Here is a 17,351-nt window from a genome sequence, read left to right on the forward strand (position 1 = left end):
GCTTTAGAAGGCTGACTTATTTACACTCCTTGTCAAGTCATCACCACTAGAATGAACTAATAAATTGCGCACAATAGTTTTCTGAGCAGAGGAAAAATATCAGATCTTAAACCAGATATCAGTAGTGGATCTTCACCAACTACTGCAGTTTTCACAAGCTGATGCCACCAAATATTATACTGCAAGAGCCATCAGTGGAACATTTTGCCTTCAAGGACTGACTTGCTAGAAATAGATTCTGTAAATTGCTGGATAAAGATAGACCTGAATTTTTAACCAAATCACTGTAGAGCAAGAGGCTTCTTGAGATATGCAGGTAAACAGCACACAACTATCTGTGATCAAAACCCTTTTAAATCTAACAGGAACTTGGATTGGACATCACAAGAAAATAACTATATGCCAAGTCCATTTATATCTCATGGAATGCTTTGGGACTTTCATCGTGCTTTTCTGTAAGAAAACAGGAACTTGGCTGCATTGAAAACAATATCTTAAAATGAGCTTATTTCCAAAATTAACGTATGTGCAGTGCCTGATAGGTGGAAACGTTACCCAGTTACACTTTGAATAACTGAAATCTGCAATACCAATATGAAGAGCTTTGAAAGTCTCCCAAATTTGTTAAACAATGTTACTGCCAATTTCATTTTCACAATGAGCCAAGACATTCTAAAGCTTCTGCATTCAAACATTTAAAAAGCAAACACACAAAAATAGTCAAAAGGACACCGTGTCGCACACCCGCTGAGCCAGAACTCCCCAGATAAAGCAGGATGCACAGCACAGCCAAGGGCCAGACTCATGGGGGAGATTTCAAAGATGAGATTACAAATATTATATATTACTTTAACTGAAAAGATCAGCAGATGAGTGCTTGCTGTGTGAATCTCAGAGGAAGAGCAGCTTCTGACAGTCCTCTGTACTCAGGGTAATTCTTGTCATTTATTGTGCAATTATTTTTCTCACTTTTATTTAGTTTTTTAAAAAACAGAGCCTCTGCTGAGCAATGTAAGAAACTGTAAGGACACAGAAAGAACAGCATGGCAGGGAGGAGGGGAATGAGATAATAACACAGTCCTGCAGACTAATTTAATCTGAGACAACCAGTGAGTGGTACAAAAAAACAGGAGGAAAGAATTAAAAAAGCAAGTCTCTTATTCACAAAAAAAAGCATTTCTGTGCCAGGTGTTGGTTCCGGGCTTAATTTTTCTTACTCCCTCACTTAAAACAGCTTAGGAAGAAAAGGTTTAAACTTTAAAGGTTTAACTCTTTAAAGAAGTAAAATGTAATTCAGAACCTTTAATGCTTAAGCCGTGGTGATGCAGAGCAGGTGTTGCCATTCTAGACTTGGATGAGTCTTCCCCAGGTTTCACAAAACCTAACCTGAGGCAGAGGTACATGTGGAAGTACATGAGGCTGGAGAGGCACGGAAACTAAGAAATACAGAATGGGCACCAGTGATAGCAGGAAAAAGAAACTATAAGAAGGAGTTTAGAGAAGAGGATTCCCTGCAAAAAACTGGACCCTGGCAGAGGTTAAAGTGAAGCAGAAGTGCCCAGAGGACCGTGGGCTGTTCATGTCTGCTCCAGCAGAAGCAGAGCAAAACCACACATCCTCAGACTTCTCCACCTCTCCTTTCTCAGCACCTGTTCTCAAAACCCACCAGCAAAGCACCCAGCTCCTACTCCCTGCAGATGCTCTGTTCACCTTCAGCATCAACCTTAATTCTTAACTTTTAGCAATTGCAATCTTCTTTTTGTTAGTTTGAATTAGTTTTTCTGTGCAATATATTAATTCTCTGTCAGCTCGCTGGTCTTTACTCAGCCATGACCAGCACTGCTTTCCCCAGAGCAGACAGCTGAAGGACCAGAGATTTCCAACACTTCCATCATGTATTCCTTTAAATGATACAGACCCCTGCAGCTGTGCACAGAGCTGCCCTATATAAAGGTGTGAACTTATCACCTCTGCTCTCATCTTCATTTCCCACTTCCCTCCTCCTCCCCTTTGCTCCACAGCAATTGTGTCCTGGTCCCTTTCACACAGTTAGTCTGACTGTGAACACAAGAACAGATCAGAAAACAAAAGAATATATCCAGATCATCCCTGAGGAAAAAGAAATGCTCCTCCATGTTTCCTTCCCAGTTTAACTCACCGCGCTGCTCTCCCTTTGATGGCCCTTCTTGTTCCAAATTGGGGTTCTGCTTTCTTCAAAGTTTTACTTTCAAACATGAGAACCCACGGTATCACATCTCACTCTCACCCCTCTCCCTCACCTTTCTTCTCTACAACCCCCGGATTTTTGGTGCAGAAGGCAAACAGCTTGTCAGGTGGTGTTATGGCTAAAGTTAAAAACAAAAGAAAAAACCTGTCATGGTGCTAATGGTGTTTTCTTGTTATTATGCTTTCTGGTGTGATAGATCCACAGGACAACTAACACCGTCTAGATTGCTTCTTTCTTAGTGCTGGTTTATTTTAACAGGTTATTCACTTATTTTTCACCTAGGACAACTGGAGAGATGTGAACATATTTATTCTCCATCCTTTTTCATTATTAGAGCAATTCTATTTCTGCTGTATTTTGGTAGGGTGTTCCCAGCAGGCACTGAAACTTTTGTGGTCACTTGCCTGAACACTTCTTGCCCACCTCGAGGGAGATCCAAGGCTACACTCTGCTCCATGCTGAGTTTCAGTTATGGCTTTTTAATAATATAAAAGCAGAAGAAAAAAGGGAAGACTTTTTTCCACGTTCTCTTTTAAATAAACAAAGGTTCCTCTCCTCCCCTCACCCCACCTCACGTTCACAAACAAGCAACAGATGCCATCAATTCACTTTGTACCTGGGCTTTTGATCTGGCAGCACTTTGATTTTCAGTGCTCACTTTTGACAAGGAAGGGAATGAGAGCCCCATTTTTGTGACATTAATAGAGCCTTTTCTGCTGTGGTAATTTATTTGTGCTCTGCTAATAATTTTCTGCTGATCTGTGTAGATTCTTGATGTCAGCCACAGAGAACAGGACAGAGTGACAAAACATGGTTTTCATCACCCTGAAAGATTTTCCAGGGGCCTGGGGTAGTGTGGGCTGCTGTTCCCTCTGACACCCTTTGCCTGCACAGTAAAACAGGACTGTGGTCCTGTGCAGAGCACCCATGCCCAGGCTAGGAGAGGGCAAATGCACACAACCTCCAGCACTGGGTGCTGTCCCCAAGACTGACATCAAGGAAGAAGACTCATTTTAATGCTTTGCAGGCAGCTGGTAAGAACAAGGAAAAGGCTTCTCTAAGAGGCTTACATACAAAATGGTACCAAAAAGGTCAAATCAAAGGCAGCAAAGGTGGGAAAAGCAATGTTTCTGTGCAATAGCTCCATCCTGCCAGGTGCTCCTCTGAGACCCTGCTGAAGCATTCGGCAGACAAAAGCTTTAGTAGCCATTTTAATGCAAATCAACCATACACATAACCTGGTATTTCACAGTCCCCTATTCCCACAAGGGCACAGTCATTCTTTTTGAGGCCTCATGAGCCTCCTCAGCCCTTGCACAAGAGCAGCTCCTTCCTGCCCCATGCTCCTCAGCTTCACAAGGAAGGACAAGGAGCAGTGAGGGGCTCAGGGCAGGTCACCCAGCCAAGCACATCAGTAGCAAAACAGAGGCAGAACAGTCTGATTTGCAGCACAAAGACTGCCTCACATGTGGCATAAGCACAGCCAGGCACTAGTGACTTTATTACCTAATGGTCCAATGTCAGCTAACGACATGAATCATTCTACCAGCACCAGCATTGCTGGAGACCCTTCCCACCAGCTTTCATGATAAGAAAAGCATTTGAAGAGGAGCTGAAAAAGACCCCCAGCAATCAGAGCTGAAAGACACTGGCAAGTCAGCATCAGAAAATTCATATCCCACCTGCCCATACCCCACCCTTTCTCCAGAGAGGGTTGCCTGCTCCCAGTTGTCAGTCCCGGGCGGGCTCCGTGGCAGACGCACTCGCCGCGTGCTCCAAGGCAGGGAAAGCAGGAGTGAGAATAGCGGGCACCTGGCTGGCGGGAGGTGTGACAAATCCTTGGCAGAGCACAAAACTGAGAGCAGTTTTAAAATCAGCAACAAGCATCTGACAGCTCTTACAAGAGCCTCCTCGGCGTTCCTGTGCCATTACAATGCTCTCCGAGGGCGGATGCGGGAGTTGGGGACCGGTGACCATGTGGGAACACACTGTTCAGCAGGAAGACACGGGGCAAACCCCAAAGCATTATCACTGATCCAGACACTGTTAGGTAGTTTGGTATACCATGGTTTTCCTTCCATCTAAGGAACATTTTATGGTTGCTCACGTAAAATTAAGCCTAACGTGGCATTAAGATTCTGCAAAATTATGCCTGGAGATGAGGAAACAAAGTGAACTAAGTAGCGACTAAGCCTGTATTGATTTTTATGTGTGTGTGTCTCTATCATTACTACTAAGCTGTTGACACTGTGAAGGGCACAATTATTTATGTTCCATCAAATTAGTGAGTAATTCAAATCCTTGACGAAATCTCAAGTAAGAATTGCTTTCACTTCTACAGAAAGTTCTTCTGACTCCGGAATTGTTCACTTACCCTTGGAAAGGCACTGTAAGAGTACAAGAACTTCACAGAAAAAAAGATGAAAAGCTATGCAAGAAAAATTCAAACATAGCTCATACACTCGTGAGTACCATCCCTACATCTATCTGAAGGGCATCAGATCTGTCACCCTTATGGGGACAGCGTGGGAGCCTTACACAGAGCAGAGTCCCCATGTAGGACCAGGCCTTATAATAAATGAAGAAATGAGGACAATGATGAGTGTTTGTGTGGGTGTGTGATTTCCTCTTTGAACACTCAGTGATTGCGAGGAATGAGTGACTGTTCAGCACAACTGAAGAAGGATGCTCTGCCAGTTGGAGGGAGAGGAAATCTTGTGGAGATGAGGCACATGGGAGGACTAAAGCTGGAAGGCTGGTGATCTCTCCAGCCACCACAGGATATGTGACTATTGTCTAATTTGAAAGCAAGGTAGTTACTTCAATTCATATGTCTTCTTGATTTTTACATTATAGGCAAGTGCCTCTGTATTGTGACAACCACCTAAAACTAACATGGGCATGGAAATGTTATAAAATGCAAAGAAACTTAAGGTTTTAATTTTGCTTCCTTTTGTTGGATCCCTGCTTGATCCAACCACTCTATCAAAAAACCACAAGAGTTTTCCACTGTATATCAGCCAAAAAGTCCATGTTGCCTTAGGGTCCCAGTTGAATGCAGCCAAATGGAAGGCAGGAAGAAGTTTTTCAGATAAATTCATAAAAATGTGCTCATGTAAGATGTAAGTAAATCACATCAAGAAAAATGCAAGCGTCTGGAATAAAAACTCACATCTTGACTATTATTCTATATAATAACATTAAAAGAGGGATATGATATGAAAATTCTTCACTGAAGCATTCCATCAATATTTAAGTTAAAGAGAACGATCTCTTTGAACAACTGCTTTGCAGGAGGAAATTCCTTTACTCTAGCCACCAAAAGAGCCTTAGAAAAGGCCTTTAATCAGGGCCTTTGAAACAGGAAGGAAAGCATGATTTTCCTCTTTTTCTTCCTTAATGTTTTGAAAAGGAAACAAGCTATTGAAATATATCAAGCGATTTCCTTTACTTGAAACACGAGCAGACTTCTGTGCATTGTGCGCAAAACAAAAATAAATGCCTTTCATCCACTCAGATTTTCTGCGGGTAGACAGCACCGAGATGGACTGATCATTATGTGGTTAGGGAATCACAGCCTCGGGACCGAGTCACATCCTACCCAAACAATTATTTTTGGGAATGGGATAATCCTCTTAGGAGACACTGCTGTGATTATCCACAAGTGGCTGTTTTGGCTGCGGAGCGAGAAGCAAGAGAGGGAGCAGAAAAGCCCGATGAGATGGTTAAAACACCGTCACACTTGCAGAGGTTTATTTACCTGAAATAGAAAGCAGGTAAAAAAACTAAAAAGAGATCCTAGTCCAGTTAAATGGCAGCTTGGCTGCAGAGTCAAATGATTTAGCCACTGAAGAATCCTTGCAGCCCAACTTGTCCTTGTTTCGCTTTTGTGAGCCTGTTTTGTTACCCAGTGGGAGCGAGGTAATAACACCTATTTTTGTGGAAAACAACACCAGTTTTTCAGATAGGTGTGTTGTTTTTATTTCACGGCAGAACACTGCAATTTATAAACAGCAAAACCTAAGGAAAATTCTCTAAATGAAGGACTTTATGGTACGTTATCATTTAACCCATTTTTTACTTGTTCAGATTTATTGGCCTTCCCAGTTGCAATGTTAAATGATACTGAAAGTAGAACAATTAATCCAAAATCCTATTTGTTTTAATCCAAGAGTGTCAACTAGTTTTAGGTTTGCAGTCAAGAGAAAAAAACTGTCTGTTAAGCTCTACAGCACTAGCTAATGTCTAAAGACAATCCTCGGAAAAGGTGCAAAGATGTTTTATCACAGCACTATAGATGGGATGGAGATTTATTATTGTACCAAGCACCATTCCAGCAGATGCCTTTTGAATTACAATGAGATTATTAAAACTTTACAAATCATTATATTAAAACCTGACAAGAGTACTTTGGGAACCAGAGCATCTTGATGTCATTGCTGATGATGCATTACCTGTGGTAAGGCTTCAGGAAAATTCCTAAGTAAAAAATTGGTTATAAAAGTATAAAATATATTAATATTTATTTCAGTACCTGCTATAAGTTCAAGGATAATAGGTATATGCATCAGAACAGCTGAATGATCGTATTTATGTCAGCATTAGAAAGATGTTCATCTGCTGCAAAGTTTAATTAATTTTCATAGATAGTTAATTTTCTGTTTCATTATCAGCTCCCTAAATTTGAAAGACAAATAATTTATAAACAAATAGAAACTTCAGAGAGGAGTATTTTTAGAGCAAACAGAAGATAAATAACAGAGTGAAGCATCCACGCTGCCTTCGAAGTACTAATATGAATGATATATTGCAGCAGGTTTTGATTGATAACTTATGCATTCTAGAGCACTGACTGAAAAGAAACAAATTGTTTACTATTAACCCCAAACCATTTTCAGGTAACAAATGACTCTGATCTTTACCAATCAAATAATGGCTGTGATGCCCTTAAACATCAGTGAATGAGGAATGTGTAGGCTCACTGTGTCCTTCCAGGGGTGACCTGATCCCGTAAGGACAATATTCATGCCCTTCTCCCCTTCCCAGCAAGAAGAAAGTTTAAACAGCTACTTACCATGATGTACGACGCCCTTCAACCCATGGATAATGGGATCCAGTGCTGAATTGTCCCTCTGACTGACCTACATGCAAAGGATACAGGATTGGTTACATCTACTCTGGCATCAGGCAGAACAGTCTCAGTTTAATCTTCTAAAGAGAAAAAAAAAGATGTTATCTAACTATCTGCTTAGTTCTCACATTTACAATGGATCTTCACCAAATGCCGAAGATACATGGTGTAATAAAATAAAGTGAGGAAGGTTAAATCAAAAGAAAGTGTCCTTTGAATTCTGTAAAACATTAGCCACATTTTCAGCCCTGCAAAGCCTAAAAACACAGAGCTGATTTTTCTCCATCTACTTCTGCTTTCATAGAGGAAAATGGCTGTGATAAACAGAAGTTATCTTGGACCAGTTCATTCCTTACTGATATGGCCATAAATCTGGGGCTGCCACTGCAGCCAGTGAAGCTGGACCCTTTTCAGCCCTAATGGAGCTGGGCTTTGGCATCTCATCACTATTCATATTTTTAAGTTTATTTAATTTAGTGTCACTTGGACAAAAGAAAGGGAAAAAAGCTTTGTGAGAGGATATAGAAAAAATCACCAGTTTTTGACAATGTAATTGCCTGCAGTGCCAGACCAAAACCTGCAGCATTCCTTCTATCACCCAGCCCACATCTTCTGCAACGGTGAGATCCAGACCAGAGAGAGGAGGGGAAGGCAGCAGGAAGGATTAACCCTGTTGAGCTCCACAACTTCCAAATTAAACCCATCACTTCAGTCCCTTACTTGCACACAGCCAAGGAATTTACAACCAATAATGCTTTTTTTTTTTTTTAACCTTTTGCCTCTTCAGAGGTATCGAAGGAATAACTCACAATTTCTGGGAACATGTTCCATTACTTAAGTTACTTGCCAATTTACTTTTGGGAGATAAATACTGGCATGTATCTCATTCATGGGGTACATTTCTCTCTTTTTTCCCCACCAGTCAGCTTCAGAACCTGAGCAGTGTTGATCGTTTCCGGATGGACTGCTCCCAATGGGCAACACATCAAATGCAAAAGAGCTCCTCTGTATTTTACTGCCTGCTGATGACCTCAATGTCGTGAGGAATAGCAGAGTTTAATCACATTATGTCTGTGTATCAATATATTCAGAAAGGAGTAGAGACAAAAGAAGAAAACCCTGAGAAGGAACCTTGTGCCCAACAGGGAACACACTGTTGCATGAAGCACAGAACCAGCTTGGAGCTTACTCTTAGGAAGAGGACATAATTGACAACAGGACATCCAAAAAATGTGTTATAATAAAAATATCACAAATTTAATGGTCAGACAAGAAAACTGGAATCAACTGCCCAAGTTTCACAACCATATCCCTTCTCATCCTTCCTCCCCATGACTAATTAGGAATCTTAGAAACCTCATTATCTTCTTAGCCAACTTCATTGAGATAAACCACAACAAGCCACCTTTCTTTTTTCTTTTTATTTGGCCTTTGAACTACTGTGCTGTGTTCCGGATGCATTTTTGTGCACTTCTCTAAAGACAAAATGGTTTGGTGTTGCAAATGGAAATTGAAAATCCTTTCCCCATCACAATACTCCAGAACTTGCAACGATTAGCTAGGGTAAGAAATGCAATAAAATTATGAAAGGAGAAAAAGCAGCTTTGAAATATATACAGCTTAGATGTCACTGGACATAATACTATTAGCCCTGAAGGCTGTAAGCTCCTTGAAGCATGAACTTTTATATGCCCAAAGGGGTGCTCCGTGCACTTTGGATCCTGTATAAATAATAATCACAGCACAGTGGACCCGAAGACTCACTTGTAAGTTCTGTCTGCCATCTGACAAGTCAACAACAAACACTAAAAACAGAGAGCCTGTTACGTGACACATTCCTGCACCTTCTCCATTCATCCAGGTTTCACCAAAAAAAAAAAATCCAATTAAAAAAAAAATCATTAAAATGCTACCAGCAATTAAGTACAGGAACATAAGAAAACCTTGCACTGGACTTAAACAATGTTTTATTTATTGCTGCCTAACCATAAGCAGTAAAGAGTTTTATTTTGTTTACATTGGTTTTATTTCTGGTGACAGCTGCAATCAGTTTGAAGAAAGCAAATAGACAGAAAGAATCCTAAAGGTTAGAACTCTTCCTTCTGGGACTTTGTGTCAAAGCAGATCAATCCTTAACCTCAGTCCTGGCAGAGCCCCTTTAATCTGCTGAGGTGGTACGACTGTATAGATGCACACAGTCTTTTTGATAGCACATTCTGCAAATATGTTGTGTTCTTCAATAGCATGAAATCAACAGGCACGTTATTTCTTTGGGGGCTGGAGAGCAAACGCTCCATGCATCTGTAATCATGTTTTCTCCAAGGGTATAAGGAGTGGAATCTCATGTTTCCTTAAAAATCACGTTCAAACAAGTATCACTTGCAGAGATGTTAGTTCAGACCTGTATGGGATATAGTTTTATTTTCCTTTCGGATGCTTTCCCTCTTTTTTCCCTATACTCTGACATGGTTCCCTCACACTTCACTACAACTGTTTCAGGATCTTAGCAAGACTATTAGAAAAGCACCTAAAAGTTTTCTCATTTTGTGGAAGGGTTCAGATTTCAGAATAAAAGTTTTCTTATATCTTTTTCTTCTTCAAATTCTTAAAAAAAAAAACCAAACCAAAAAACCCACCTTGAATTTCCTCTCTCTTTTTTTCGCACATCTCTGTATCCTTTTTCTGGTTGTGTTCACAGAGAAAAGGAGGTTTCTGAAACCCAAAATGTCAAGTTCTATCCCCGTTGCTGTATGACTCTGGTTTAACTGGCCTGCAGCTACCATGCTGGTAGAGATCACAGATTCACCCATACAAGAATCCTGTCTCTGACAACAGTTGATACTCAAAAGAAAGGAAGGGTAAAAAATAGCTGAAGGAAAAAAAGGACAAAAATCTCCAGAATAAGAAGTGTCCTTCTGACCTGCTTTATGATTCCATGTCATGAAGCTTGAGCTTATATCCTTCTGCAAACTGCTTTTATCTTTCTTTGTTATATAATATGTGTTACAGCAGTGTATTTTTATTATCTTATGAATATATCCCAAAGCAAAACAGCAATGAATTCTTCATATTGATTTTACATGCCATGTTTCTGCTGATGCCTTGGCTACAGAGTAAGAGAAAGATCATACAGCTGCAGCTGGGTCTTGGCACTTTAGCTTCACCCAACAAACACCTGCCAAAGCTGGGTAAAGTTTTTCTTTTCCTGTGAGAGAAGAGTCATGCGTTTTCCCCTCCTCCTTCAAGACCCTAGCACAGAAGAAACACCACGAATGGCAACTTCTCAAGCACAGGAATTTCAGGCACAAACACAAACCTGTGATGCTGCTGGCCACGAGCTTGCTGCATGGTGAGTATTAACAGACAGATGGAAAAGCATCCTGAAACTGCCCTAGAATACCCACAGTACCACTACTACAAATGTTGTTTCCTAAACAAGATGCTTTTGCTCAAGACTGACTAACACTCTATAGGTCTGAAGAAAACAGATTAAATAATGCTTGTGTGCATCATTCACAATTGAAAAATGCCTGTTAATCCTCCTCAGCACAAATAAACAGGTAACTACCACGCTAAGCACAACGGAAAAACAAACACAGAGATAGCACTAAGCAGTTTCCTGTGCTAACAGAGCTCTCACCATAGGGTAAATATGGCATGAACATGACATGAAGAAGCAAAATCTCTTTGTTTATTGCACCCTTTGGTGACTTCGATACCTGGTGCACACGTCATTGTGAATAGAACAAATGGCTTGATGTTAATGCAACGAACAAAATGAACATTTGCAATACAGGAAAAGGCAAGGCACAAGTGACTCCATTCTGCAGTCATAAACTAGAAATGTTTTTCACATGAAGTCATGGTGGAAATCATTACTCTGCAGGTTAGACTTACTTACAGCTCCCCCATCTGATCCAGGGACTGAGAAATGATTCCTTCCTCAGTGAACAAGGTTGATCAAGTCATGAATTCTATTGACAACAGTGTTAACACATCTTAGCAGCACAACCTGTTGTCCCCTTGCTTGAAAGTGCTGTTTTTACAGTTCTAGCCCCGAGGGCAGACCAGGGAGCTCAGCACCTTCTCAGGATAACGTTATTAATGCTCCAAAGAGGACAGTTCCAGTGAAAAAGCAGAGAAGGAGTGCAAGGAGGACACACAGCACCTCAGCCAGGCTGTCCATACCAGTATGGGCATCAAGCCACAGCATGTGAAAACAGACTGTACTGGGTAAGGTAGTGCTCTATGGAAAGTCCCTGTGTTACAGCAGTACTAAGCTCAGTGTGTCCTAAAGAGTTAAAACGCCCCAACCAGTTCTCATTCTCTATCACTCATTGTATATTAAATAGCTAAAGCTCTCTGTTCATCTGATTATTTTATAGGACAAACTCAGAACCTCCTGAAGACCCTGATTTCTCAAAACTCAGCAGAGTTGTAAAGTGTTAAAATTTGTATCATATGCTATATAATTTAAGCCACATGCTAAAGTCATGTAACTAATCCATGACCTGTCTTTCTGCTGGAAACAGTTCTATAAAGCAATAAAAAAAGGTCTCTGGCAAAAATACCGAGCTTGCAATGCTTATTTCAGAAACAGTAACAAATAAAAACAGGGGAACCCCCAAATACACACTGAAGCAGTTGGAGAAGCCACCCAGCAACACCAGACTTTACTTACAAGACCCCTGCCCAAAGGGTCAGACTCCCCTCCCCTTCCCCATTGCTCCAGGCAGCATCCCTGAAAACCAGGTTATCCTTCCACCAGCCTACACAAGAAAGGCTCAGGAAAACACCACAAGGCTCTCTAATGATCACTGGTACCAGCCACCTTGTGAGAAGTAGATGAATATTAACTGCTTGAACAGCTCAGGAGTAAGGAATACACTTCCCTTTTAAAAATATGTTTAGATATGTTGGGTGGAAAAAAAGGGTGTGGGGAAAAAAGAACTGAAGAAAACCCACGTATTTGTGTTGATACGAAATACAAATTTCTCTTTCATTTCCACCTTAAAAAAAATCTGGCATTTAGACATTAAACTGTCATAAATTTGCAGCAACTGCTTTCAAGCTCATTAAATGGGCTCATAGACAGTATTGCAAAGCATCTCAAAGTGAAGGAGAATGCCATAGTCGGCTGTATTGAAAGGTGAAATGACATGCATTTTGTTCAAGGCAGAGGAAAATGAATGGCAACAATTTTGTGATACAGTACCTGAGCCTTTCCCCTCCGAATAGTGATATAATTTACTTTTCTCTCCCACTGCAACATTTGGCCCTTGACTTGGAAACTAAATCTTCAATCTATCAAGCCTTACCCATCTGCTAAGTAAAATGGCCAAGACAATCTGCATGCCTTGAATTCGAGATAGCCAGCTGCTCCCAGAGTGCTGCGGCATTAACATCCAGAGACCATCCTCTCGTGCTGTAAAGGACGGTGTCTGCCAAGGATGAATGACTACATACTTAACCGTGGCAGCTGAAGCCAGTGACAGTGGCTGACACAGAGAGATGCCAATGTGTCAAACTCTACTTTCAATTACAATGGTGAAAGTCAGGGGTAATATTCCCCCAGCCGTGCACCTTCAGCTGCCATACAGCTTGTGGTAAAGACACGCGACTCACCAGCCAAATACCCAGGTCTCCAAACACTCTGTACAAACAACTAAGAATAAAAAGAAAACTATTATAAATTAACTATGTTGCATAGATTAAATTGTCCTGTAGTGTTTCAGGACAATCAACATGGTTAAACAATTTATTCTTTTATCAGCTTAGTGGTGTTGGACAGATGCCAGTCCTCAACCTCTACAGGAAAGGACCTGATTTTCACTGGCTTAGAACAGAAATTAGAAGAATCCCATTAATGTGAACCTTGTGTCATACAATATATATTTTAATAACACAGTAATGGGATTTCAAAGAATCCAAGATAATTACCATAAAAAGAAACATTTTTTTTCTCAGTAAAGGGAAAGTACTAGGGATAGTGCTTGTGAAACTCTCCAAATTCATGTCTTTGGGTCCAAATAATTTCAGGGTTAGATATCCCTGCTCCTAACCCCTCTGAACAACAATCCTTTATCCCGCATTGGGCTGCAGCACTGGGAAAGGACACACATCCTGGCTTTGTGGTTCCCACCCTTCTACTCTGCACTATGCCCATTGTCTCACCTCTCACTTCTCTCCCTTTTGAAGTCCACATTGTAAAATCTGCTTGTGGATAAATATCTCATTTCTTAAACATTACTGAATAAAAGGAAGTGAAATATTTCAGCCGGATCTGGAATGTGGATGAACAGATATGAAAAGTTTACATGTGCTTTGCTTTGAAATAAAGTAGGAAATACTTATCTGGACCTTTTCAGGAGAACTGATGGGTGAGAAGGGATACTGGTCGACACTACAGCACATTGAGATATCTGTGCAGCCAAGAAAATGCCTACAAAGCTCCTGACATAATCATAATCTAGATTTGGTGCTCTAAGTTTTTCACCTTCACAAGCACTAAATGATCCAAGAATGATATATTCCTGCTCCTCCACAGATGATATTTTCTTCCATCTCCCCCATATAAGCTATAATTGCACATCTCTCGTTTGAGTCGATGCAAAAGGACAAATCTGGCCAAGAGCCTGCAGCCTGACAGAGGTGAGCTGGGAGGCAGAAGGCATTTGCTGTGTAATGAATGGACTGCCCAAAGTAAGTATCTGGCAGAATATATTTGTAAGGGAAAACAAGAAATGGAAACGGCCCCCTTAATACTTCAAGTTGCTGCTCGTGTGTAAAATCAGAGAGAATAACAGGTACCCAGGCAAAATGTGACACTGAACCTTATGCTGGCACACGCACTATTTCACACAGATACTACCATGACCTTTGGTTTTTTGAAAATGTGCATTAGAGCTGATTTTGCCTTTGCCTACGGCAACTGGTTTCAGGTTCAGTGATTTGAAGGCAAACTCTGTTGAGTTAAATCTGGGTTTTGGCCTTCAGGTGTTAATAATCCTGCTATGAATGAAAATATACCGAAGTCACAGAGGTGCATACGCTGGAGGAGGGGTGTTCCTAAATGTCTCATTCACTATCTTGTTTGGGGGGGGGGAGAAGTTAATGAGTCTTCCAATGATTATTTTAAATAGAGTAATGGGTGTGCATTGATCCTTCTAGCTAATTCCACTTTGAATAATACATCATTCTGACTGAAAGCTTGCTAGTGATGTATTAACTTCATATTTCACTACAGCTTTGGAGGGTATCTACACTGAGATATTAAGTAACAGTGCCAAAGAGGAAGCTGCACTTTTTCCTTTACTGTTTTAAAGTCCAAAATGGTTTTAAAAGCTATTGAACTGACTTTGGGGTCAGGTGTTCTGGCTGTCCCTCATCTTTGGTTGAGTGCGATGCCGCTGCTTGCAACCGCTCCTCTCAGCCTTTAACTCACCCCCTCCATCACAGCTTCTGGACCTGAGTTAGTTACAGACATCCCGGGACAAGCATGGGACAAACTAGGTTATTGATCAGCAACTTCTCCTTTCATTATGTCCAGTAGAGATGCTTGAAAACACAAGCAGCATAAATACCCTCTTTTACACTAAAGGTTGGCTGAAATATCCGTGTCACAAGAAGAGCAAAGGGACGGCACTGGCACCACAGAAGAACAGACAACAGAACCTGCACTGGCGTGTTGGTGCAATGTGCTGATACAGGACACTGTCTCAAAAAAACCAAGACTGAGAAACTCAGAGGTAGAGTTAAGTCTGCTTAATAACTCAGCTCAGAGTACTCTGTGTCCGTGCACACTGAGTTTCTTTGTTAGCAGACAGAAACATTGATCGTGCATCGTACACCTGCTGGCAGCGACTGATCAGATCACCGGGCTGAGGAAGACTCTGTAGCTTCCCCTCCACAGCCTTACCTCCGTTCACCACCACAAGATTTGCAACCAGCAGGATGGTAAGAAACAGCCAGCAATGTATTTTCCTTTCTTTTTGTAAGGCACTTGTTTGCCCAAACTTTGACTCTCTCCATTGGTAAGTTAAGAATTAATTTCCCCAAAGCATTCTTGCACGAATGCAGCTAATTTACTGCAAGTGAATAGCAGATTCAATTAACAAATTATTGAAAGATCTTAATACGCATATATCTAAGGAAAAACAAAAGATATGTGCAGCCCAAAAGCACAATCTGATTAGGAGCAATAGAATATCTCAGATACAAAGCTCTGTAAAAGACAAAAATGTAATTGCAACACAGAGGAGAGGCAGCTTCAGTGGTAGCTTCTCAAAGCTGGGAAAGCTTGATTGATAGACTTTATCATCTGCAGCTGCGCAAAAAAGGGCTAGAGGAGCTGCAAGTTTATTTAAAGCAATTTCAGTGCACTGAGCCTACTTGTTCTCCTTTGAGAAAATAATATGATTTCTTCACAGAGCATGTAGTCTACTTATTTAAGCAGCAGTGTGCAAGATCTTTCAATCCTACCAGCAGTTCAGCTGGAAAAATGACACATCAGGGGGTAACATTTTATCAGGATGGAGGCTATTTTATAAAAACTGCCATCAGTTATAAACTGTTCTCACCATCTGAGTAAAAAAAAAAAAAAAAGGGGGGGGTGTGGAGGGAGGAAAGGAGTTGGGTCTCTCTTAGACTTTTCAAAATTTGCTCACTTTACTGGATTTTTTAGGTAAAAATAACCATTTTGACCTAAGTTGGGAGGAAACGAAAAAAAATATAATGAGCACTACAGCCAGATCATCCTACAACACCCACTCCTTGATGTACACCTTCACACATTTGGAGAGGCTAAACTCAAAACTGTGAAACCACAAATGGAAGTTAGCTCTCATTTTCATCTGCTCCTGGCTTGAATTTGGTACAGAAGTGTGCAACTGAGAAAAAAATATCTTCAGCTATTCTTTTTTTTTTTCTCTTCTTTTTTTTTTTTTTTTTTAAACAGTGAAATCTGGTGGCTAAACAAGCAAATGTGCTGGGCAAAATGCAAAGGGTGGAAGGGAACAGCTCAGATGGACATCTGGAACTCCAGCATTTTGCAGGGGTTTAATTTAAACGTGCCAGCTAAGCTTGCCTGGGATGCAGCAGAGATTTCCAGCCTTTCCCTCTCTTCCAGCCAACACAAAGGATTTTGGTGAGAGAGGTCACATCAATCACTCCCTTAAAATGAAGAAAAGGAATTGTCTCAGCTTCCCAACATCTTTCATTCATTCTACATGAAAAGTCCTCATTTTTTTCTCTCCCAGCACTGCCCTGGGCTCCCTCCAGCCCAGCAGTACAGATGACTCAAGCCGGCATCTATGAGTCACAAACACAAAGGATGCAGAAATGTCAATTAAGTTACACAGTCACTTCCCTAATGACAACCACACCTCAGTTCACAATTAAATTAGAAATCCAGGGAAAACAAATTGTTGTAGGGCAGATTTTTTTTTTTTAATCTCATGCTTCGAAAAATCAAATTCTAACACAGTTTGTTTGCCATTTCTTTTACTTCATTTTTAAGGAGGTTGGTGTGAGCCGAGTTGCCTCCCTCTTCCATCACCCACCTGCCACATCCTCCTCATTCTCTTCCCACCCAGTGAGCTGTTTCTGTCTCCTCCAACATTACAGCATCCTTCCTTCCCAAACTGTTCCACTTACCCCCTTGAGCACCCTTGCACAACTCTCCAACCTCATCCTCTCCATACCTCCTGCTTTCCCAAGGAAGTCCCTGTGCCCTTCCACCCCCCTGGATGGTCTTCATGGAGACAGGAGAAAGAAGTAGCTCTGGCTACCCAGGATGGTGAGTGGGTTTGTCCAGGGGAAACCTGGATGCCAGCAGAGAGGGTGCCAAGGATAGCAGCTGCAGGATTGCCAAGGATTTCAGAGCCAGTGGGCTTCCAGTGTGGGTGCACCAGGAGCCCCTGCCTCCCTCTTCCATCACCCACCTGCCACATCCTCCTCATTCTCTTCCCACCCAGTGAGCTGTTTCTGTCTCCT

The 17,351-nt window shown here is 41.3% G+C and overlaps 1 protein-coding gene across 1 annotated transcript in view; it reads right to left on the bottom strand.

Moving 5' to 3' along the window:
* Positions 1 to 17,351, bottom strand: part of PTPRG (protein tyrosine phosphatase receptor type G) — a 374,823-nt gene that overhangs the window by 105,022 nt on the left and 252,450 nt on the right. The window contains 1 exon segment of the mRNA XM_029958316.1: positions 7,302 to 7,368. Within this exon segment, the coding sequence (XP_029814176.1) occupies positions 7,302 to 7,368 (67 nt within the window).

Source organism: Manacus vitellinus, unplaced genomic scaffold (assembly GCF_001715985.3).
Source record: "Manacus vitellinus isolate BGI_N305 unplaced genomic scaffold, ASM171598v3 scaffold_14_pilon, whole genome shotgun sequence".
In the NCBI taxonomy this organism is placed as follows: domain Eukaryota; kingdom Metazoa; phylum Chordata; class Aves; order Passeriformes; family Pipridae; genus Manacus; species Manacus vitellinus.